Below are 23,905 nucleotides of genomic sequence, written 5' to 3' on the forward strand. Positions count from 1 at the left end.
TCCCCACTGAGCAGGAAGCCTGATGGGGGCTCGATCCCGGGACCCTGAGCTCAAGACCTGAGCCCAAGGCAGACGTTTAACCGGCTGAGCCACCCAGGCGGCCCTGAAATTGAAGTTCTGTCCGTTGTTGACTACTGTTTACCTGAAGCTGCAAATTGGATGAAGAAGGAGGGATTCCTGGACGGAGGCTGGAAGACAGGGTAGGAAGAGGACCGTGGCGGAGTAAGAGGGGAGCAGGGGAAGAAATGCCCCTGAGAAAAGAACAAATCTGCAATTGAGAAGTTACTCAATTATTCCTGAACGTGAACCCTTCAGCCACACGTATTTATCATCACTCCGCGAAGCCTCTGGGGCTTAGCAGGTAGGTTCCTGCAGCAGCTTGTGAGGAAACTCGCCTGGTCCCATCAGCAAGAGTCGCCAAGGAGCACGAGTCACCGTTGGAGGCAGGGGAGAGGTCCCCTCCCCGACATCCCGCACCTTCATCTCTCTCAGCGCTCATCTGGTTGTAAAGCCATCTAACTAGCAATGTAGTCTGTCAGATAGACACTTAATTATTATGATCTTCCTTGTAGCGAATTATGATGTGCTTTATTGCAGATAACAGTAAACGGGTAGATAAAAGGCGCTCGGTGGTGAAAACTGCGGGCCTGGGTTCTTTTTTTTTTTTTTTTTAAATTTTTATTTATTTATGATAGTCACAGAGAGAGAGAGAGAGAGAGAGAGAGAGGCAGACACAGGCAGAGGGAGAAGCAGGCTCCATGCACCGGGAGCCCGACGTGGGATTCGATCCCAGGTCTCCAGGATCGCGCCCTGGGCCAAAGGCAGGCGCCAAACCGCTGTGCCACCCAGGGATCCCCGGGCCTGGGTTCTTAAGATGATAAGCACAAGGCTGCCTTCATGGTGTTTGCGTGTGGGCATGAGTTAACATCGGGATGGCTTGTGAGTTGTGCCTTAAAAATATAATTGAAATGCAGCTCGAAAGAAATCTATCTTTGAGAGGATAATAAAAGTATTTCATGGTACCTAGTATACCTGCCGAAAAGTGGGCATATTTTACTAAGTTTATTCCGTTCACGTGTCACCGATTACCCGGTCCAGTTGTTTCTTCTGGGGGGTTTGCTTCTTTTCCCCCTTCCTCCCATCGGTAGTTGTAGACCTCGCCGCAGCCTGTAAGCCTCACCTCTGCATATGTGTCTCTGGGTATGATGAATAGAGTCTCTGAGGTTAATTAAAATAAAAGGAATTCTTATTAAATGCCCGCTGTTTCCTCTTCCACCCGTATCCATAAGCCCCCAGAAGGGGGGATCTTAGCAGAGTTGAGGAGTAAGCTCAGCACGATGGATCTACCCGGTGAGTGTGGCGAACATTCATTGTTTTCTCACTTCCAGCCACACCCCGCTTTGGAGGGTGTTCCCCTGGATGTAATCCACGGGGGGAGCCCAGGACTGCAGCCTGGGTGCCCGTGCTGCCCGGGCCGCGGGGGGCTGGCACAGGCTCTGCCATAGGCCGGCTGGGGGCCCTTGGGCAGAGCCGTAGAGAGGCTGAACCGTGACGGAGTTGGGCCCACCCAGATCGCGGGCCTCTGGCCTGCTCTTTCCTGCTCCTCGTCCTGCCTCCTGGCTCCACGGTCGCCCAGCCGCCGCCTTGTTTGTGAGTCCTCTGTCCTCCGGCCCGCTCTGTGGGTGCCAGTGGCCTTCCCACACGTCCTCCGTCACAGGGTCGTGACCGTGGCTTACAGCCGGAGGGCCCCGGCCGAGAAGTGAACGTCTGGCTCTGCTCCTCAGCACTCAGCAGGGGAGGGGACCTGACCCCGTTGGGCTTCAGCGTCCTCGCCTCCAACCTGGGGCTAATCGTGCGACTTCTTCGCGGGCGGCCGTGGGTTGAATGTGATGTTTCCAGTCGGGCGTTTCGGACAACCCGGAGCACAGCAGTGTCCGCTGAGTAGTGGCCGCCCGCTTACTATCGTAATTAAATAGAGGTCTACTTCTCCTTATTATTAGCTCCTCGCAGCGCCTGGCCCATAGCAGACATTGGGGGGAAATACGACTTTGTTTCCTCCTTCCTCTTTACCGGAAACAACCCCAAACTCTCCTTTCTCGTGGGTAAGGAGGAGAGCACGCGTCCCGTGGGCCCTGTACCACCCTTGGCCAGGCGGAAGTACACCTAGGCTGGGGGGCAGACATGGGAGCACGAGAACCGGGTGCCTACCCCTCGACCCCACCCACGTGACCCGAAAGTGGGGCGTTTTCCTGTGGTTTGTCCTGCTGGGCTCAGGCCTTTGACAAGCGGTTGGGCCGCCGCGCGACCCACTCGGCCGCTGGCAGGATTCTGACACCAGCTGCCGTGGCGGAGGTGGGACCCCTGCCCGCCTCCGGTTGCCTGGGTAGCAGCGCACCTCACAGACTCGCGTTACCCAGGGCGATAACAGGACCATATTAGGGATCAGCCCAGGCCGTGTGTTCTTTGCAGGCTTGACCAGGGCAAACTGCGAGATGCCCAGGTGCGTCTGCAAAGCCGGCCCTGGTCCCCACGGCCTGCCCCGTGAGCTTGGCAACCCATTTTACCCAGGCTGTGTAGACAAAGATAACTTACGCCCCGTGATGCCAGGACAAAATTGTCTTCCTCAAAGGATTCTTGATGTCACCCCCCTGTTGAGAGCCCCTCAGGGCTCCTGCTTGCCGGGAGAATAGAACCTGAGCTCCCAGCACCACTTCCAGGCCCCTTCTGACCTCGCCGCCCACCTGTCGCTCCTTCCAGCTCTATCCGATGTAGGTTTCATACCCCCCCCCCCCCAAGAGAGCCCGGCGTGTCGTTCTCTGTCCCGACAGCACATCTTGCCGTGTCTCACCTTTGTGCTTCACCGTGGCTGTGTCCCTGCCGGGAATAGTGTTTTCCCATCACCATTACCTGTCACAACACCATCTATTCCCAAACGCCACGTACCCCCCACCCATCCTCGGGGATCCATTTTAAATAATGTTCATATCTTCCTCCCACGCTTTGAGCTGTGATCCTCTACTTGCGATTAAAACTAGTAGAAGAGCAACACACATGCAGCACTCACTATTTTAAATGTTTTATACGTACTAGTTGTTTTAATTCTCATATTAGCCCTATGAAGGCACTATCATTATACCCATTCAACAAGTGGAGAAACTGAGGCACAGAGCAGCTAAGTAACTGATCACAGACTAAGCGAGTGGTCAAGCCAAGATCCAAACGTAGGAATCCCAATTCCTTCTGGCTGGAGATAAAGAGGCTGATCAGATCCTGCAGTTTGATCTGATATGTCAACCATTAACTTATTATTGTTTTTTAATTTAAATTCAATGAGCCGACATATAGTTCATCATTACTTTCAGGTGTCGTGTTCGACCATTGCTTTAAACTGTCTTTCCCTGGGTTTCTGGGAGCTTCATTTGTATCCCTTTACAGCACTGAGCATACTATGGTTAGTAACGATTAGTGAATGATGACCAGGCTACATATTATTGTCTATTATTATCTCTTTTATGATATTAATAATTTTTATCACCATAAAAAAGTACCAGGCACCATCCTAAGTTTATAGGCATTTATGTCTTGCCGGGAATGTGCACCTTGATTAGGTGTGTGGAGAGAGATGCACTGGGCTGAGAGGAACCCTCAGCTCGGGTTTTGGCTCTGGGCCCTACTAGTCAGCCCTGGGTAAGCCAGTGGGCCATGCTCAGTCCCAGCTTCCTCATCTGTGCAGGTAGGGGCCTGGCTTAGAGGATTCCTGAGGTCTCTACTAGCCGTGAGTTTGAGAGTCTGTAAAAAAGGGGACAACACCACGTGTGTCACAGGGTGTCGAGGTAAGATAATGGATGACGTTTTCCTCATTCATTGTCTGTACGTATTGAGCCCCAACTACATAGTGTGCATGATTCTTATTGTGTAGCATATGGAATGAAGAAGCAAAGCCCTTGTGGCCGTGGAGAGAGAGAGAGAGAGAGAGAGAGAGAGAGAGAGAGAAAGAGAAAGGTTGAAAATAAACCAATAGTTATATAACTCAAGGTCAAGTAATAAGTGCAATGAAGGAAATAACAGTATAAGAGGATTGAGAGTCTGGGTGGTGACAGACAGGGACGAGCTTCCTGAGAAGGAGACATTACAACAGGGAATGAGCCATGCAATCCAAGCAGAGGAAACAGCAGTGTAAAGGCCCTGAGGTTACAAAGGGCTTCATGTGGTCATAGACCAAGCAGCCTCTCTAGTGTTCAGATGGAGGCACCCAGGTAGAGATGAGAGGGAACGCAGATGAGAGTGGGAGCTGATGATACCAATATGGGTGAAATCAGCACAGAAATGACAGGAAAACCATTGGAATGGATGAGATGCCTTGGTTGGGGTTGGGGAGTGGATTTGAGTTAGCCAAGAGAAGAGCGCCCAGGGCCTGAATCACAGCTTACATAACCGTGTGCAAGTGTCCTTTGAAAAACGAAGTGACTTGTGCTCATGATTCAGCTGGTGAAGGGCCCAGTGTGGTCATCAGCACATGGCCGGCCGGAATTCTCGGGGATGGAGTTGGCTGATGGCTGAGCAGATGGCTAGGTGGCCCCTTGCGCCTCAGCCCTTCCCCACGATACGATTGAAAAGGCCCCAGGAGAGCTGCCTGTCTTCCAAGCAGGGCCTCAACATACTATGACTCAAAATGTGCCACTCTCAGAATACAATGATCTCTGCAAGTGTCTTGTTAAAAATGTGGTGAGACCCAAAAGAACTGATATGTGGACCTCCTAATACTGTAGGTGGCACCATAGAGGATACTAACAAGAGCCTGGAATTTGTGGTGAAAAGTCCTGGTATGAGGGGCGCCTGGGGGGGCTCAGTCTGTTAAACGTCTGCCTTTAGCTCAGGTCATGATCCCGGGGTCCTGGGATCGGGCCCTACGCCTCGCTCCCTGCTCAGCTGGGAGTCTGCTTCTCCCTCTCTCTCTGCTCATACTCACTCCTCCTCCTCCTCTCTTTCTTTCTCTCTCAAATAAATAAAATCTTAAAAAAAAAAAAAAAAAAAAAAAGTCCCGGTCCGGGAAAGACAATCTCAGCTACTTTGTCAAATGAGAGAAAACAGTTCACGTCGCACTTGTCATACGATGCAGACCATCAAACGAGGGAGTGTCTGTGAAAGTGTTTTGTTCTCTTGAAATGCTAGAAGAATAATACCTTTAATTTTGAAAAAGTGTACAAAGTCAAATTCTAGCATAGCACCTTCCATTTCAAGCTCAATGAGGTGGGCAGGGAAGGGATCAATTATAATCAGGGCTGGGCCTCCATCCCAAGGCACTAATGATCTCCGTTACAGAATAGTCTTTATTTGGGTGTCATTGTGCCCACTCATCTCTCAAAACTCATTAAGCACCGTCTCCTCCATGTAGTCTTCCTCCCCACCACCCCCTTCCCACCCTCACCCTTCTCAGTGACCTTCGTTAGATATTTGTCCAGTGAATGAGTAAACGTGCAGAGTGCCTTACTACAGAACAGTAGTGTACAAGCTTCTAGAATGACGGTCTGCAATAAATGTGTGAAAATATGCAGGGGTGTGTGTGTGTGTGTATTCCTACACACATGTTCAAAAAGAAAAGTTTTGGTGAAATTGCATGGGTTACTGGCATCTTTTTATTTTATTTTTTTTAAAGAAAATGAAGGGTTGCAAGTGAATTGATCTCGCTACACCGATGAACGCGTCACGACCCCAGACTTGGAAATGACGGCAGCCAGGAACCTTGTTCTTTGCAGTTGGCCACGTCGCTTATCTGTGAGGTTATCTGTGAGGTTCCAGCGCTGGAGGCCAATTCTAAGGAAAAAAGAAAGAAAACAGGAGGCTGTGGGAACAGACACATAGCATTACATTATGGCAGCCTGGAGATGGGCCGCATGTAACGTACTTTTAGTTTTTCCTGGCTCAGAACGAGGAAGTCAGAATCTAAAAAATGCTTAGGTTTGGGACAATTACTGATTGAGGAAGATTGGGTTTTAGTCCCATACGTGTCACTGGGACTATGTAGAGATTTGCAAGGGTGGCTTTCAAGTAAAAGTCAGGTTCCCTGTCCAAAATCCTTGGGCCCCAGAGGCATTTCAGATGCAGGAGTTCTTGGACCCTGCGAGGAAATGCCATAAGCATATGGTACATTAGGTATCGGCCCCCGCTGACTCCCGGGGAGTGACTTAATCGAAATCAAACACGTTGATTTGTCTTCAGCAAATGTATGAATATTCATGGTTGGTGGCAGAAAGACCATAAACACCCTCACATTGGCTGAGGTCACTCGTGGGACATGAACACATTTTCGGTTTTCAGAACGTCTGGGGGGAGGGAGGGATTCAGAAAAACCCACAAGGGATTGTGGAAATAAGGTTTGTTATCCGGGTATCATGTTTTTCCTTTTCAAAATCAGCAGGGCCCACTTGATATGGGATGAGCACTGGGTGTTCTACTATATGTTGGCAAATTGAATTTAAATTAAAAAATGTAAAAAATAAAATAAAATAAAATTTCCAGAAGGAAACAAACAATCAGCAGGACCGTTGATCCCTTTGGGAGACCAGTGTTTGGCTCTGTGCCTCACCCAGAGGAGGCACCTAGAAAATATTTGTTGAGTGGGCAGCTGAGACCGGCTACAGCTTACAGACAACAGTTCCAGCCCGGCCGCTTTGGAGGAAATAACCCTCTGGTTCTCTGATGCCCGGTAGTTGATCCCATTTCTTCTAAGTGGAGAGAAGCCTTATTGCTTCCACTTGGCTCCCTCTCAAGGAGCGCAGGTGAGAGAGTCTTTTGTTTTTCTCTTCTTCCTTCCGGCCTCGTCTGAGGAAAGAAGAGGCAGGTCCCCTAGTTTAGGAGGGGAGCGGGTGCAGAAATCAAAGTTTCCCTTCATTTTTTCCAGGTCTAAAAAGTAGCCAAATTCAAAACCACCCTTCCTTAGCTTCCCTGTGCCGGGAATACCAACTCAACGTAGCAACCGATGCCACGAATATGCTGGTATTTTTTTTTTTCTTTCTTTTCTTTTTCACAGAATGCTTAGTTTTTCAGGAATTGGGGCTTCCAGGGGCTGGCTCTCCAGAGGTCTGGGTTCAGATTCTGACTCTGCGGCCCCTTGGCACATTATGTGACCTCTTCCACCTGAGGTCCACCTTCTCACGTGGAAAGTATTTGTCACAAAAACTGTGCTTTTGGGTCATGGTGATAATACTGGGGATAGTGGATCTTCCTGTCGTGGTGGCTCAGCAGAAGCAGAGAGCAGGGGCAGATATCATCTCCGCCTGTCTCCCTCTCACATTCTTTGATATGGACTGCATGAGTCAGGACGGGCTAAATTACGCCCTGGTACCAAACACCCCCCTCCCCAAATCCCTGTACCTTAACACCACAAAATTTTACTTCTGGATCATGTCAGTTTTGCTGTGGACCCAGACGACTCTCCAGGGCAGGCATCTGCTGTGTTGGCATCACCCTCTCTGCTGTTTGGTTCTTGGGCATCTCCGTAGCCACACCTGCTTCCACACCTGTTGCAACGGGGGAGGGGAAGGCGTGGCGATTCTTACCTTGACTCTTAAGCGTTTTCACCCTGGGAGTACCTCATGTCCCCTCCAGGCCCATTTTATGGGCTAAAGCAAGTCTCATGGCTCTACCTTCCTCCAAAGCATGGGGAGGGACAGGCCTGCCACGGGCCTGGCAGGAAAGGAAAGCTGGAAATATTAGAGGCGCCAGTGTCAGCCACATAGGCATCAATCAGCTTGTTATTGCAAGCACAGCCCAGCACCCACTGCCACCGGGTGGCATCCTGTGGCCCCTGCTATCCAGGGATTCCGGAATTGCCACTGTCAAGGGTGATCTTTGGAAATCCTTAAGGCTGCTCTGTCCTAGATAAGTCGGAGGAAGCAATTTCTGGGGGCTTGACGCGAGGCTTACCTCCTGGACTGGAGCCCCTACCCACCCCTGTGTTTTCCAGGACACCCATTACCCCCAAGGATACTAGATGGCGGTGTTAAAATCCTGGGTCCCTCAAGTCACAGGGCACCCTGGGAACCCCTCTCATTTTCCAGGTGGTGTGTGTTTGTTCTGTTCCTGGTGTTGTGTGGCTTTCCAGGGCCACCGCAGCTCACCATCAGCTCCTCACTAGACCCCCTTCTGGACGGAGGCCGCCTGGCTCCGCCTGGTGATTTTCTACTGTCCACGTCCTCCGTCGTCTACACTTCCCCCATCCTCCTCCTCTAGGAGCTGAACTGTCTCCAGCACAGCACGTTGGTTTGCCTGGCTTTCTGTTCCATTTGTGGAACCTCCTGAGGCTGGGGCTGGATCCATGCACTTGCCAGTTGTTCAGAGCTGCCAACAAGGAGGCTCTTCACGACCCTTCCCTTCCGGTTCCTTCCAGTTTTTCTGGTGTTTGTTTCCAATCAGAGGGATAGGAAATGGGTCATTTTAACAGCTGCCATCCCAGGGAGTAAACGATAACCATTTTAGAACGAGTACGAGAAATTCCTTCCCATCCCCTGGTCTCGGCTCCTGCACACACAACCCTCTCCCAGGGTTTTCTTTTTCCTTTTTCTTTTTTTTTTTTCGTTTTTCTCCCAGGGTTTTCTATTGTTTTAATAACATACGTAGGCTCTTTGGCCAGGTGCAGAATAATGTAGCCATGCTTGTACTTGTAGCGTGCTGGTACTTGGTCAGAACCCCTCTGTGCTACAGAAAGAGGCGCAGCTATCCCCGGGGCGGTTCTGAGACCGTGCCCTGGCCCTGGATCCATGGGCCGCTGCTGGCCTCTCTAACTATAGTAGTTAGGGTTCTAACTTTGGAGACCTCGGGAAGCTAGAGGCCTCTCGAGCCTGGGTTTTCGAAGTGCAGCTGCAGTAGGAACCCCCTGGGCTATGTGCGAACAGTGCAGATTCCTGCCAGTACCTGAGATTCCAACTCAATGGGTCTGAGCTGAGGCCAGGAATCTGCACTTTCACGAGCATCCCCGGGGGACACAGAGCGGTGTTCCTTCTTGATGCTGCCGCACGAGGGACCACGGGGGAGCCGTCCCACCCTCGCCAGGGCAGCACCACTTTGAGCTCTTGCAGAAATGAGGCTCCAGCCTGAGATCTGTTCTATTGACAAAAGTAAATGACACTGAATGCAAATTTTGCAATTTGCTGTTCTAAACCATAGTACGTGGAAGAAAGAGTGGTCGGTAGAGCAGCGGCTTCCTAGGGATCCCCCTGTTGTTGCCGTGGCTTTAGGTTCTACTAGGATGTGTTTGCTCTCTTACCCTTGGGTGAAGGTATAATTGTCCTGTTTTGCATGCCCTGAAGGGACTGCAGGGATCCTGCTCTGCAGATCCCAGGCCACTGGGTCTCAGCAGAGCCCTTTGTGCCTGCTTTCGCTTCGTACCTTAGGCCCCAGGGAAGCGAGTCCTATTACTGCGCTTCACGGCTTCCGAGGCCCTGTTTGAACCATGTCTTGGGGGAGAAACAGCTTCTGTCCTGGATCCTAACAGACAGCAAGCAGTTCAGGGTCGGGGAACGTGAATTTCCACTTTGCCAGTCTTCCCTTCGTGGGCCAGATCTTCCAGCTAATCTCAGCCAGAGCACCTTACAATGTCTCGGTGCAATTAGGATTTTCTTCCCCAAAGTTGAAAGACAGTACCTTTGCGGCCTCAGAGTTGGATCTGAAAAATTGAAGGGACAAAGGTGGCCGTCTTTGTGCCACCAGTACTAATGGCAGTGACAACGGAGGCTGCTGATCATGGGCAAAGCACCAAAGGCGCGAGGGCAGATCTGCTAAATTGTGTGTAAATGGGATTTCTTCCTGTGAAATCTCAATACCTCCCTTAGGACATTGCAGTTGAGATATTTGAGCCACTCTCCTCTGATATTTACTCGTTGGGGATTTTACTCCTGAGAAATCACAGTGGCAACAGAACCATTTTGCCTCCACGAAGACGATGTCAAAGTCTTAAAAGTCCAGGACATTTTAAGGCAAGATTCCAACCTCATTACTGCCGGGAATAAGATTCACCCAAGGTGGAAGCGTCCTCTCTTAGAACTCAAATCTGTCTCCGAATGGCTTTTCTTTCCCCTTTGTTTTTGAAGCCAAGCAATTACTTTTTTTTTTTTAAGGAAAAAAAATTGTGCTAATGCACAAAACTCTTTTTCCCCTTTCATTTATTTGAAATTGAACTTAACAAAGTCAGTTCCAAGCAAGCACTATATATGAGTAATGCTTTTTGTCCATAAAAGAGCATTGACTCCAATGGTACGGGAGCGCCGATTCTCTCTCTGCTTTGTGTGAGCGTCCATAATGACAAAGTGCTCATGTCAGAGTGTATAATGAAACTATAAATTGTTTTCATGAATGCTCTGAATTTGGTCTTTTACGGGGCAAATTCAAAAGGTATTTAATGCCACATTTCACATACGTGAATAACGCCAGACGGTGCAGTATATCCAAGAAAAGTAAAGAGTCCCGGTCAGGCTCACACTGGCCCACGTGCTGGGTGATTATCAGCTGAGGGTGGTTCATGGTCAGGGTAGGGGTGAGGGGAAGGGGGGAAGCGGGGGAAGGAGGGACCAAGAAATCCTGTGTGTCTGAGGAAGAGTTCCAGCTAGGTACACCCCACCTTGTGTTCCAGCTAGGTACCTGGTACCCACCTGTTTGGTGGGTAATCGAAGTGTGGCTAAAATACTTTGCTCACAGAGTTGGGTAGCAGGTGCCTGCATTGGAATTACGGAAGTTGCACACATCGTGGTGGAATTAGCAAACATTTCTCAGGTGAGAAAAATGTCTGCTGGGCTGAATGGGCAGGTAAAATCTACTGCAGTGATTTATAGTTCAATGAAGCTATTTCTAATAACACTTTTTGTATTTCTTTATTATAGTACAGCCATATGGGTTTAATCAGGACAACTTAGAAAACACAGCAAAGCATCAAGAATAAAATCGTAAAAAACACGTGACCAAGAGTTATCGATATTTTTACAAAATCTGTATTGAATAATCTGTGTATATCACTTCATTAAATTTTAATAAAATTTTACCCCATCTTACCGAATATACAGATCCTTTTAAAACAAAAGTTGAGTCCAGCTATCTGTGTCATGTAAAAAAAAAAAATTGCTTTTTTTGCTTATATGTCAGTTAAATTATTTTATCTGTCTATCCAGTTTGCCAAAGTTCACCATCATCCAAGGTTTTGGTTCTGTCGTGAGGGGCGTATGTCGTGTACTGTAGCAGTCTGTATGTCGTATACCTGCTGCAGACATCTGTATATGTGATCTCTAAAAATAAAGAAAAAAAATGCAACAAAAGTAAAGCAGGCCTGCAGGGTGTGTTAAAGACAGTGCGTGTTAAACGGAGGTCTGTGGGTGTGTTTGATCAGCTGCTTGGACGTGTTTGTTTTGCAGTACCTAGTGTGCAAAAGAAAGCTGGAGAGTAAAAAGGAAGCCCTGCTGATCCTCTCCAAGGAGCTGGACACATGCCAGCAAGAAAGGGACCAGTACAAACTCATGGCCAATCAGCTTCGAGAGCGCCACCAGTCCCTGAAGAAGAAATACCGGGAGCTGATCGTAAGTATTACGTCCCGGGACATTCTTGTGCCCGCATTAAGATCGGAAGTGGGTTACCCTGGAACTGAAATAAAAAAAAAAAAAAGTGGGGATCTCAACATGCCACTTCATTACAATTAAAAAAAAAAAAAAAAGATTGCATTCAAAAAGCTCCAAAGTGGAGAAGTGAGGAAGGGAAAATTGTGACCCCTGTTACCTCCACAACCCAGTCCCGGGCGCTAGCCGATGTGTGTGTGCGTCCAGACTGCCTGCCCTGGCACCTCCGAAATACGCACACAGACACGTGTGTTTGTACGTGCCTCCCTGTTACTTTATTTATATGGGGTTTTTTATCCTTTTTTTTTTTTTTTTTTTTTTTTTTTTTTTAAGTAATCTCTACACCCAGGATGGGGCTAGAACTCGGGGCTAGAACTTTTCCCCCTGAAAAGAGGAAACAGGTAAGACTAGATGGAGATCAGGAGTCACTTGCTCCACCGACGGGGCCAGCCAGGCACCCCCCATTGGGGCTTTTTAAAGAAGATCCGTATTATAAATCTGCACTAATCCAGAAGCCGCTAGCCACATGCGATCATTTAAATTTCATTTCAAATTAATTACAATTCAGTAGAATCAAAAACTCTGTTCTTCAGGCCCAGCACGTTTCCTGGGCCCCATCACCGCAGGTGGCAGGTGGCTACTGTGTGGGATTACGTGGATATAGAAGGTTTCCGTGAGGGCCACCGTATTGGACCGTGAGACACAGGCCACTTCCATCATCGTGGAGTTCTGTTGGACCAAATGTTCCAGCACTTGCTTTGCCCTCGGTGCTCTGCCTGGGTCATCTCTCTAGGCCACACATACAAATTTAGTTCATTTTTAAAAACATTTGCATAGTAAGATTTCCATAGTTTCTTTAACCTTTCCCTTAGCCCAGGCATTTAGATTCTCTCGGTTTTCATGTGGCAAGATTTTTAAGGATACAGATTGTGCTGACACGGAGGGTACCACTGCTGAGCTCCATTTTCTTTCTTTCTTTCTTTCTTTCTTTCTTTCTTTCTTTCTTTCTTTCTTTCTTTCTTTCTTTCTTTCTCTCTCTCTTTCTTTTTCTTTCTTTCTTTCTTTCTTTCTTTCTTTCTTTCTTTCTTTCTTTCTTTCTTTCTTTCTTTCTTTCTTCTTTTCTTTCTTTCTTTTTTAATATTTTACTTATTCATTTGAGACACAGAGAGAAAGAGAGGCAGAGACACAGGCAGAGGGAGAAGCAGGCTCCCTGCAGGGAGCCCGATGCGGGACTTGATCCCGGGTCTCCAGGATCACGCCCTGGGCCGAAGGCAGATGCTAAACTGCTGAGCCCCCCAGGGATCCCCATGAGCACCATTTTCCATTCTACTTTTTTTCTATCACAGATGCAATCTCTGTTTTGGGGTGCTCACCCGATGGCTAACGTTTAGCTCTCTGTATGGGATTCACTGATTCATTTTGGAGCAGAAACAGATCAGAAGATTCCACAGGTTACATACAGGTAGCATTGGAGAGAAGAGTACTCGTTTACGGAGCATTTGAATGTTCACCTGAGCCCTTTTTATTCCCAGGTGGCACCAAAAGAGGGGGTAAGATTGAATCCTTTTAGGACAGAAAGTCTGATAGGACTGGAAGTTCTCAGTTAATTCTCTTTTATTTTGAGCATATCATATCCCCTCTTCCCTACCTGTTCTGCCCATAGAGAAAATTCAAGCATGTGTGTGTCCATTATTATTCCTTTGGATCTAACTATTTATTTATTTTTATTTTATTATTATTATTTTTAAAATTTTATCTAAATTCAATTTGCCAACATATATAACACCCAGTGCCCTGGATCTAACCATTTAAAAGAGGAATTCAGCTCAAACCAAGTGAACTGTATTATCTCAGTTTGGGCTTTGCTCAAAAATAATTTTGATAAGTACAGTTTATTCATATATTTAGCTGTTTCCTGTGGTTTTAGAAAGTATATGGGTTTGGTCCTAATTAGAACTGATTTCTTAGAGGTTTTTCCAACATAACTGGTTCAGTTGATACTTAATATTTTAAAAAGTATATATTTGACTTTGGCTCCCCACACTATTGATCGCAGGGGGCAGGAGTGGGAGGGTCTGAATTTGCTTCAGAGTTTGGGTCAGTTCCTCGAATCTAAGTACATCTTTTTGTTTGTTTGCTTTTTAAGTAAAGTGTAACATTTGTTCCTTTGTAGGATGGTGATCCATCACTTCCCCCTGAAAAGAGGAAACAGGTAAGACGTATTCCTGAAGTTTGGTTAACTCTCGATGCCTTACAATGACTGGGGGGATCAGGGAATCCAAAATACGTAGAGAACTTCTCTTAACTTCCCAGAATCCTTTTGTGTTCGGAGTGGGGATTGGGTGGTAGAGAAACGCTGGCTGAGAAGAGGGGTTGGCGGTGGGGGTGGGGGTAGGGGTGGGGGTGTGGAAGGAAACCCAGTGAGGTCCAACGGGGAGGGGGAAGGAGGCACACCAGTTGACAGTATTCCCTTTGTTGCTGGGAATCCTGTCAGGAGGGGGAGTTGAGGGCTTAGGGCTGTCACCTGTTAGCATTCTGTCCTGGGATGGATTCTGTTCTCCCATTTGCTTCTACTACTTCAGGCCTTAAGAGCCATCTTACCAGCAAAACTCACAAGCCATTTATGTTCTTTCTTCCTAGGTGGTAGCCAACATTTTATATTTTTTATTGATGAATCCACTTTTTCTCCCCCACAGATTTTTGGATACTTACATATGTCGTTGAACAAATCCTTATATGTTTGTGGATCTTTTTCTGAACTTTCTGTTCTGTTCCTTGGAGCTTCCTGTGTAACCCTGGGGTCGTACCACGTTATTCTAATGATTTGGCTTTACAATACTTGTGACATCTGTTTGGGCTAGTCTCTTTCCCTTTGCTCTTGTTTTTCACATGTTTCTTATTTGTTACTTTTTCCAGATAAAACTTGCAAACATTTTAGCAAGCTTTCTCCGATCCCACCAAAACAAACCAACCAAGCGGTTGGTATTTTGGTTGGATTTTTGTAAAATGTATAGATTAATAGCCAGTTTAGATTTTCATAACATGTTATGTTCAGGAATATCACAAATCACATTTCTTTTAATCCAGTTGCATACACACATATATATCTTGTTGTTTTCCAAAGATATCTTTGTTAGACCTTTCTCAACCTCACAGTAGTTCTCTACTGACATGCCCTGAATTGTGGCTTTTTATGGGCTCGAAGGGAGCCTAGATGACGGTGATGTTAATGCTCTGTGTTCCACGTTACGGAGAAGCCTCTGCCCAAGAGCAGGGCTTTGAAACTGGTAGATGCAAATAAAGATACAGGGATTGTTTTGTCTTTTCGTAACAATAATGGCTAACTCAACATATTGTTCTTGTTCATTGATGATATACCTGACATCACATGTAAACTTGTTGGGTTCATTTCCTTGAGATTTTTTGACGCTAAGTAAATAATATGCCCAAGACACACACACACACACACACACACACACACACACACACAGGACTTTTACCCTGAAACACATCTTAGTCCTATGGTTACCCATTTGGTTATTCAGTTCTGTTCATTCCTATACTCACTTCCTATTTTATTTGATTATTTTATAATGCCCCAGGTTTGCTCTAAAGTCAAATTTTGCTATGGAGCTAATCGTTTTTTTTTTTTTTTTAACAAAATGACAAGGAAATATGAGTGTCTAAAAATTGGCATTCTTAATCTGGAATTGCTAGATGTTTTGTGTTTTTGGTGGCTATGAACAGTCATCTTTGTCGAGATTTTAGAGTTTGTTAGTATTCATGAAGGGGTTTTACAGTTTAAGTGAATTCACATTCCATGACTTTATAATAAAAAATTTACATTGACTGAAGAGAATCTGAAGAATTCCAGTAAGTCTGTTAAGCTGCATTTGTATAGCTCTGAAAAAAACAAGTTTCCTAAAAAAGTGTCCTAAGCACTAGCTTTTTAGATTTGAATATGGCGTTTAGTTTCTGTCCCCTTAGGAGTTGTACAGTGGTGTGCCTTTGGCTCTGTGTCCTTCCCCTTTGGGTTGGAACCTCTGACTTGCATGAGATAGGATGCGTTGGGGTACAAATGACAGAAATTCTCAAGGGCTTAAACAGTAAAGAAATCAATGACCTTGCATAACCAGAAGCTCAGAGGTAGTGTGTACTACTTCTTCATTGTGTATACCCCTTCTCTCCACCATGCCACACTTAGCAAATAAAAATACAGGACACCTGTGAGGTGCCTGGCAGGTGCAGTTGGTCAAGCGTCTGACTCTTGGTTTTGGGTCAGGTCATGATCTCAGGGTCATGAGATGGAGCCTGGCGTTTGGACTCCTCGCTGAACCCCTGTGCTTGTGTGCATGCACATGTGTGCTCACTCTCTCTCAAATAAACAAATCTTTAAAAAAAATACAGGACACTTGAGAAATCTGAATTTCAGATAGACAGTAATTTTTTTTAGTATTGAAGTATGGCCCTTGGTGCACCTGGGTGGCTCAGTTAGTTAAGCACCTGACTTTTGATCTCAACTTAGGTCATGATGTCAGGGTTCTGAGTTCAAGCCCCATGCTGGGCTCTATGCTGGGTGTGCAGCCTACTTCTAAAAAAAAAGTATGACACATGCAATATTTGACAGATTTATGTCAAAACATTATTAATTGTTTATCTCTAATTCAAATTGAACAGGACAACCTGTATTTTATGATTGCTCTTCCACTGTGCTAATTTTAACATCAGCTTTCTCCCTTCAAGAGAAAGAGAACTCTTCTGCTTTCTCTTTCTTCTTCTTTTCTTAGAAGAAGGAGCTTAGCTTTCTTCTGAGGCTGGTTCTCCTAAGCAGGAGAAGCAAACACCCGAGCCATGGGATAGAAGTCTTTCTCTCCAGTCTAATTGGGCTAGTGTAGGACATGCTCCCAATCCTGGTCTGTTAACATTCACCAGGAGACTACCATCTGTTAATTGGCTTAGATTAATCACCTAGGATAGAAGTGCTGCTAGGAAGCCAGCAGGGACATCCAGTAAACTAATTGTGTGACCTTGGGAAGGTTTCTTTGGATATCTGAGTCTTGGCTGTCTCGTCCATAAAATGGGAATGAATATGGTACCCACAACATAGTGGTACAAGCAGAGTCTCCCCATGGTGCCTGGCAAAGGGTGAGCACCAATAAGTATTTATCATCCTCTCCTTCTCCTCCTCATCCCTTTAAAAAATTATTTTAAGTCAGTTGTATATTAGTGTGATGAATCTCTCTACCACTGCCCTTGTCAGGACCTTTTAATTTACATTTGGCAGGTTAAAGTAGCTGGGGCCACAGAGGAGATTCCTGGCTCATAGGACCTCAGAGGGATTGGTTGAGCCATCAGAGAGGCAGAAATGCAGCCAGGCCTCAAGTACCCCGGCTCCCTCCTCTGCCCTCAGCAGCCATCATTTCTTTTTGTAGACCTGCCTTTTCTGTAGATTGGGCAATGTGACTGTCGATTGCATGAGGACCACAGACTCCACATCTTTGATCTCTAGGGAAAAATGTTGCTCCTCAGTTTGGGGAGAGAGCTCCCCTAGGCCAGCCTCAGGCCAGGGGGCCGATCTCAGGATCAGCCAAGAGCAGCCAGGAAATCCTATGGACACAAGGAGGCTTCTACTGTTGTCATGTTAAGGGGTGCTGGGTAGGCAGTGTCATAACCATTTGCTCTGTGCGCCTTCTTAAGACAGTCTTGGAATGGGGACACCCGGGTGGCTCAGTGGTTGAGCACCTGCCTTTTGTTATAAACACCATAGCAAATTAAAAAAAGCTGTTTGAACAGAGAAAAATATCAGTTCTTGATTTTCCGCATGTACTTAATGCAATCCACACTATGCTTCCCCGCTCTTTCTCTGGACGTCAACAGTGGGACTCAAGGGTCTTCTGGTGGGGACGGTGGTTGTTATTGTCACCTTCTATTCATGGGGACTTTCCCCCGCAGTAGGCTCTCAGACGCACTTGAACAGAACATGTGCGGTCACCTCCGTGCAAAGCCGTGGGGCCAGGGCGCGTGTGGAACAGGGTGGTTGGCTGGAGCCAGCACTGAGCATGGCAGCAGCGGCTGTCTTAGGTCCTGTTGTGGGTGGGCAGCCCGTCCTGCCTACTGGATCTGGATGGCTCCATGCTCAAGCTGCATTTCAGAACTCCAGGATCAGGTCCCACATTGGACTCCATGCATGGAGCCTGCTTCTCTCTCTGTCTGTGTCTCTGCCTCTCTCTCTCTCTCTCTCATGAATAAATAAATAAAATCTTAAAAAAAAAAAAAAGACAGTCTTGGAATGGCCAACAGTCATGGTGGTAGCCAACATTTTGGAGTGCCCTCTCTTGAAGGGTGTGGACCCTGTGCTCAGGATTGCACTGTTGATAAGCTCAGTTAGTTCTCACAGGCATATGAGGTGGGCGCTCTCATTAGTGTCACCATCTGACAGATGAGGAAATTGAAGCATATGGTGGTCAAGGAAATTACCGCAGGGAAATGACGTAATTCATTGATGTCAGAGGCAGAGTTTGAACCCCTGCAGTCCACTGAGAGCTTATGCTTGGAGCCATCATGACTCAGTACTTATTTATGGAGCATCCCATGGGTGTCTTGTGCTAATTTAGACAGTGGGGACACTGGGGGAGAAAAGTCAGACCCAAGTCCCCGAGCTTATGTAACTTACATTGTAGTTAGGGTGACCACACCTTCGTTTCCCCAGGAACGTGTCCGTTTCGTCCTGGCATCATTTGTATTAGTGCTTTTTTTCACTCTCCAAAATCTCTTGGTCTGGATGATAAATAATATAGCCACACACCTTAATTCTGGCAGAGATGCTATGAATAAACAATAAACAAAAGAATTAAAATATATCAGATGTTAATAGCAATTGGTGCTATGGAGAGAAAAATACAGCCTGAAGCAAGGGAGAGAACTCTGGCTTGTAATGGAAGAGAAGTCTTGATAAATAGTGGGGAAAAGGTAGTTCCAGGATTTGGAAAAATGAAGAGTTTTACCCATTGAAAATATGTTTTTTAAATGTTTTTTTACCTTCGATTTAGTTTTGGAGGCGTGTGACTGGTTTGTGGGGAGTGGATGTTAAGATGCCTTCTTCATCAGCTTGGTGTGGGGAAGAAAATGCAGCAGTAAGTGTTTAGGTGCTGGTTGCAATGAAACTTCCTTTTTTAAAATTTTTTATTTATTTTTAATTTTTTAAATTTTTATTTATTTTTATTATTATTATTTTTGCAATGAAACTTTCTTTTTTTTTTTTTAAAGATTTTATTTATTTATTCATGATAGTCACACAGAGAGAGACAGAGAGGCAGAGACACAGGCAGAGGGAGAAGCAGGCTCCATGCAGGGAGCCCGACGTGGGATTCGATCCCGGGTCTCCAGGATCGTGCCCCAGGCCAAAGGCAGGCGCCAAACCGCTGCGCCATCCAGGGATCCCAGCAATGAAACTTTCCATTTAGCCAGAAGCAGATAGCTTGGCACACACGTGACAGGAGTGGTAGGGAGAGGCACAATGATTTTCTTAACTCTTCCATCTAGCAGGAAGGGGATAGAAGCATGCACCCCGACCTAGTGTCTCCTATATGACATTACATATTTATCCCAAAGGCAAACAATGGGTAAAGTATTTATCCTTCCAGCTACAAAGCAAGTGCTCCTTATATATGCAGAAGGCACCAGAACCAGAGCTGTCAGGTTAACAGACAGGACATGGAGGTTGAAAGATCTACGTATTGGAGAAGATGCCACATGGAGCATCTCGTTGCCCATCAGCCTTGTTTCTTGATCAGGAAGGAGGAATCTCTGTGGTCTCTACCTACTACACTCTTCCCCTGTTCATTTCCCAACTCAGAGGGAGAGATTGCTGTGATCACTCTGTTTATGGACGGGACGTTTGTGTCCCCTCAACATTCATATATTGAAACTCTACTCTCCAGGGGGTGATGGTATTAGAAAGCGGGGCCGCTGCAAGGTAGTTAAGCTGAGATGAGGTCATGAAGTGCAGCTGCCATGAATGGGATTAGTGTCCTTCCAAGAGGCACGAGAGGCCTTGCTTTCTGTGCTCTGCTCTCCGCCCTCTGAGGATACACCAAGGAGTCCCCGCCGAAGAGGGCTCTCATGGGAGCCTGGCACTCTGGTCGCACATTATCAGCCTGTGGAACTCTGAAAAATCATTTTCTGTGGTGGATAAGCCACCCAGACTATGGTGTTTTGTCATAGGAGCTTGAGCTGACCATAAATGTAGTTGAAGGTTCTTCTCAGATGTAGGTAGAAGCAATACATACCACATTTCTCAGCCTTGGTAGTGGCTTTGTGCTTTTCAGAGACCACGTATCCATGCACATACGTACAAATGTGATCTCCCAGCTGTCTCCTGACCTGGCAAATTAGGTCTTCCACAAAGTTGCAAGGCAACGTCTTGGGTAGCAGTAGGTGGGAAGAGCCGGGGTTCTGGGCCCTCAGTAGTACGGATGTGAACTTAACCCTCCACTTCCTGGTGGGTGGTCTCAGGCAAGCTGCCTAACCTTTCTTAGACTCAAATTCCTCTTCTCCAAAACAAACATAATAACGAGACATAATTATAAAGTTCCTCCAAGGAATTGGGATGATAATGCTTATCATACTCATTGCCTGGTACTTGCTGAGTGCTCAGTGAATGTTGGCTAGTTCCTTTTTTTTTTTTTTTTTTCCTATGACTTGTCCAAGATCACACAGCGAGTTAACAGAGCAGACCTAAAACTCCAGATCTGCTGACTTGTAGTTGAATGTTCTCGTTCAGGTTTTTTTTGTTCTATATTTGACTCTTAAGCTGAGTTGGGGGGTGCGGAGCATAATCAACACTTACCCTAACCCATTTTGGAAGTCTGGAAATTATGTGCTTTGAAGTGCTTAGAAGTGGTGGAGAACCAGAAAGAGCTTGGCATCTTCACCTGGTAAGCCGGTGTTCTTTCCCGTGGCAACCAACTGTTTGGTCATAAATATTTTCCTGCCTCTTTTGTCTCCTCCTCTGAGGACAGACCAGAGCTTTCATGTTTGTAGTTGTAGAAATACAGCTGTCAAGGCTTTCTTTTAGAACTTAGGATCCCTTTTAAAACAACTCAGTTTCCAATGGCAAATCATCCGTTAAGGAAGCTGTGAAGAGATCATGACAACAGCGATGCATTAATAACTTCTCATGGGATATTGAAATGAAGATGTCTTCTTGATACTCTAGGCAGACCTGTACACAGAGCACCTCTTTGTGCTGCAGCGAGACCTCACCGGAAGATCTCAAACAACCCTTTAAATATTTTTTTTTCTTTGTTAAACAAGCAGTTCCTCCAAGGGAGACAAAGGGAATTGAAATTATCTTGGGTTCATGTTCTTAGAAGATGGGATTCTTTGGGGTCACAGAAGCCCATTCTCCCCATTCAAAGTCCTCCCTGAATAAACAATCAAACCCAGGGTTGTCTTCTCCCATTTTGATTTCAAGCCGATGCATCACGGGAGGTATTGCTCCTGGTTGAAGAGGGAGCCTTTGCTTTGTTCCCTTAAAGAGTGATGGTTTATTTAGATGGTGACATGTGCCAGAAGGCTGGCCCTGGAGAAATCAGAGCATAGAGTGGCCCTTTGTGGGATGGGAGGGAGCCTTTTTACTTCAGTGGAAAAGTCTTCCTGGTCAACCTTATTTTCATCCCCAGTGACTGTGAATCAGAGCAACTTTGTACATGCATCCTGGGCATGGTGCTCACAACCTAAAACTTCCTACAAAGATCTCAGGTGCCTTGAGATGTTTCTTTTTGTGGCTCTTTGAACAGCATGACTTTCCTGTTCCATCAGGGAAACAGGGAAGAAAATCCAGCATCCCCCCACCCCCCGCCCAAATCTTAGTAACTGTAACTTCATTTTGAGCACTAGTGCATGTTGCTACTGCTCTGTGGACCCTCACAGGGAGTTTGGAAGCAGGGTGGGAGCACCCCCCACATTTATAGATAAGGATATTTAGGCCCAAGGAGTCTAGAGGACTTGAGAGGAGGCAGATGGAGAATCCCAAAGGCCAAGATGAAGCACACATTCACGTCAACAGCAGCCTCCCAAATCTATTGACACGTGTTTGCCCGTGGGCCTGGAAATGTGTTCATTGGCAAGCATGTGCTTTGAGATTATGAGGTGGGAGGAGGCTGCGGGGGGCTCCTTGTGCGGCCAGAAAATATGTCCGGAGTGACCTCTGGGTGGTTGTTTTCTTGTCAAAAGGAAAACTGTCACCGTAGCAGAGGTCATCACTTCGGCAGTTGCCATGAATAGGGGGCCCTTGCTCAGCAAAGCAAGTCTCACTGAGCCTATTACTGTTAACACAGGAGTCGCCACAGACCCAAGCAGCAGAGTAGAAATTGCAATTAAATTTGCTATCAATCACCCTGCTCAAGTATACTTGATGTTTCGTCAAACCTTTTTTTTTTTTTTTAATATATGCTTGTTTAATCAAGTACTTTGCCCTATCGGTGGTGCGGCTTTAAGAAGTCCACAGGATCCACTTTTTTTTTTTTTTTTTTAAGATTTTATTTATTTATTTGAGAGAGACAGAGAGAGCAAGCACCAGCGGGGGTCGGCGGGGGTGGGGGGTGGTGTGCAGAGGAGGAGGGAGAAGCAGACTCCCCACTCGATCCCAGCCCAGGACCCCGGGATCACGACCTGAGCTAAAGGCAGGCGCTTAACCGAGCCACCTAGGCACCCCCAACACAGCATCAAACTTCCAAACACCATGTCCAGCTGCACAGTGTCTAAGTCTCATCTCTGTCTCCTCCCCCCTCCCCCTCTCTTTTCCCTACTGTTCTGGAGGAAGTGCATAGGTCAAGGTTTCACCTGTCTCTCCATCTCTTACTTATTTTTTCCCCCTCCCGCTTTTGACTTGCACTTTCAATATGTCAATATGCAAATTGGGAGGTAAGTTACAGGACTTTCTGGTAAACATCATTTTTACATTGTGATGTAGACTAACTTTTCTGTGGCCAGATTACCAGCGCTATGTATCTAATAAATTACAGAGGTCCATGATGACATGAGGGATTGTCCCTGGAGTATTGCCCTGTGCCCTGGTTTGCCAGTCTGGATTATTTAGGGACTCAGGTGAAGAAGAGTGGCCTGCCCCCTTTTCTGCTCTTCCCAGTGGCTAGTGCAAGGATGGGAGGTTAATCTTAAACTTTGCATCGCTTTCTTTTATTTTGTGTTTTTTTCCCCCTCTAACCTCTTAGGTTCAGTGAATGGAGGCCTGCAAATTTAACTAACAAAACATAGAAGAGGGAAAAGTATATAACTTCATGACTATTTTACATGTATGGAAGTTCACAGGTGAAGTGGTTGGCTCGGGGACTTATGTACCATTTTATTTTTTATTTTTATTTTATTTTTATTTATTTTTCTTATGTACCATTTTAATAAAAGAAAGGGGATTTGGGCTTCCAGGGATGATCGACTATAGGAAAGTGACTAGGAAATGTACAGGAAAACTAACAGGACACCCCGAGGGTTATTTTAGTGAAGCTTGTTTGTGCAGACTCATGGAGGTGTCCCGAGTGGCTCTCCGGTGATGGGCTGCTTGCTTCTTCCTGGTGTGGAAGAGGGTGGCTCCCCATTACAAGGGGAAATTTATGCCCTGCTTCTCAGCAGAAATGGGGAGGAGGAAAGGGAACTCTCTGTATCTGTTGATTCTCAGTTGCTCTCAGCTCAAAATATCCTTATGGCAAGAGTGGAATATTTTGGAGTGGCATAATCTGATCTGCTTTATATCCATCTTTGCTTCTCTTCGTTCAGGGAGGAAAATGCTATGTAGCGGACCCTTGTCTCCCCATCTGAAAGATTCAGGGCTGTCTCTTGTAACTAGTGTCCTGAAATCCCTTCCTTGCGAAGCCGTGTTGATGACTTGATCATCAACAAGATGATCCTTAACAAGAGTTAAGAGTCCTTAACAGCGATTGTCATTGCCAAATATATCATTTAAAAAAAAAAATCTCCCTGCCATCATTTCTCGTGAGTTTAAAAAATGTATTGCATCTAGAGTGTAAACCGCTCTGATGTATTTTATGGCACTTATAAGGGAATGGAAACCAGGGGTAGAGGCAAGAGTTAGAGCCTCGGATGCTCTGGGACTCGAAGAAAGCTGGACGAATGGCTCCCCTTGCCCGTGGGACTATCCACCTTAGGGAGAATGTCGGCCCCCCGAAAGCGGAAAGGTTGGGGTGAGATCCACACCGCCCTCTCGAACTTCCCAGTCTTTGCCTTCACGAGAACTGTCAGGGTTTGTGGCCTTCATCTCTGTGCAGAGAGAA

At 46.4% G+C, this 23,905-nt stretch overlaps 1 protein-coding gene and 1 long non-coding RNA gene across 4 annotated transcripts in view; one reads left to right on the plus strand and one right to left on the minus strand.

Annotated features, from left to right (window-relative positions):
* CCDC149 (coiled-coil domain containing 149) overlaps nt 1-23,905 on the plus strand; it is a 102,659-nt gene that overhangs the window by 22,295 nt on the left and 56,459 nt on the right. For both annotated transcript variants that reach the window (XM_038533561.1, XM_038533562.1), the window contains exons 2-3: nt 11,400-11,561; nt 13,771-13,809. In XM_038533561.1, the coding sequence (XP_038389489.1) occupies nt 11,400-11,561; nt 13,771-13,809 (201 nt within the window). The remainder of the gene's footprint in view (nt 1-11,399; nt 11,562-13,770; nt 13,810-23,905) is intronic.
* Nucleotides 5,624-20,554, minus strand: LOC111095318. Of its 2 annotated transcripts, XR_005357374.1 has the most exons (6): nt 20,446-20,492; nt 18,636-18,704; nt 18,271-18,421; nt 7,375-7,520; nt 6,647-6,822; nt 5,624-5,814 (listed from the first exon to the last, which is right to left on the minus strand). It is a non-coding gene; the product is annotated as an uncharacterized LOC111095318 (long non-coding RNA). The 2 variants fall into 2 exon arrangements; XR_005357373.1 differs by lacking the exon at nt 18,636-18,704 and having other exon boundaries at nt 20,446-20,554.

The sequence above is a fragment of the Canis lupus genome, chromosome 3 (assembly GCF_011100685.1).
Source record: "Canis lupus familiaris isolate Mischka breed German Shepherd chromosome 3, alternate assembly UU_Cfam_GSD_1.0, whole genome shotgun sequence".
In the NCBI taxonomy this organism is placed as follows: Eukaryota; Metazoa; Chordata; class Mammalia; order Carnivora; family Canidae; genus Canis; species Canis lupus.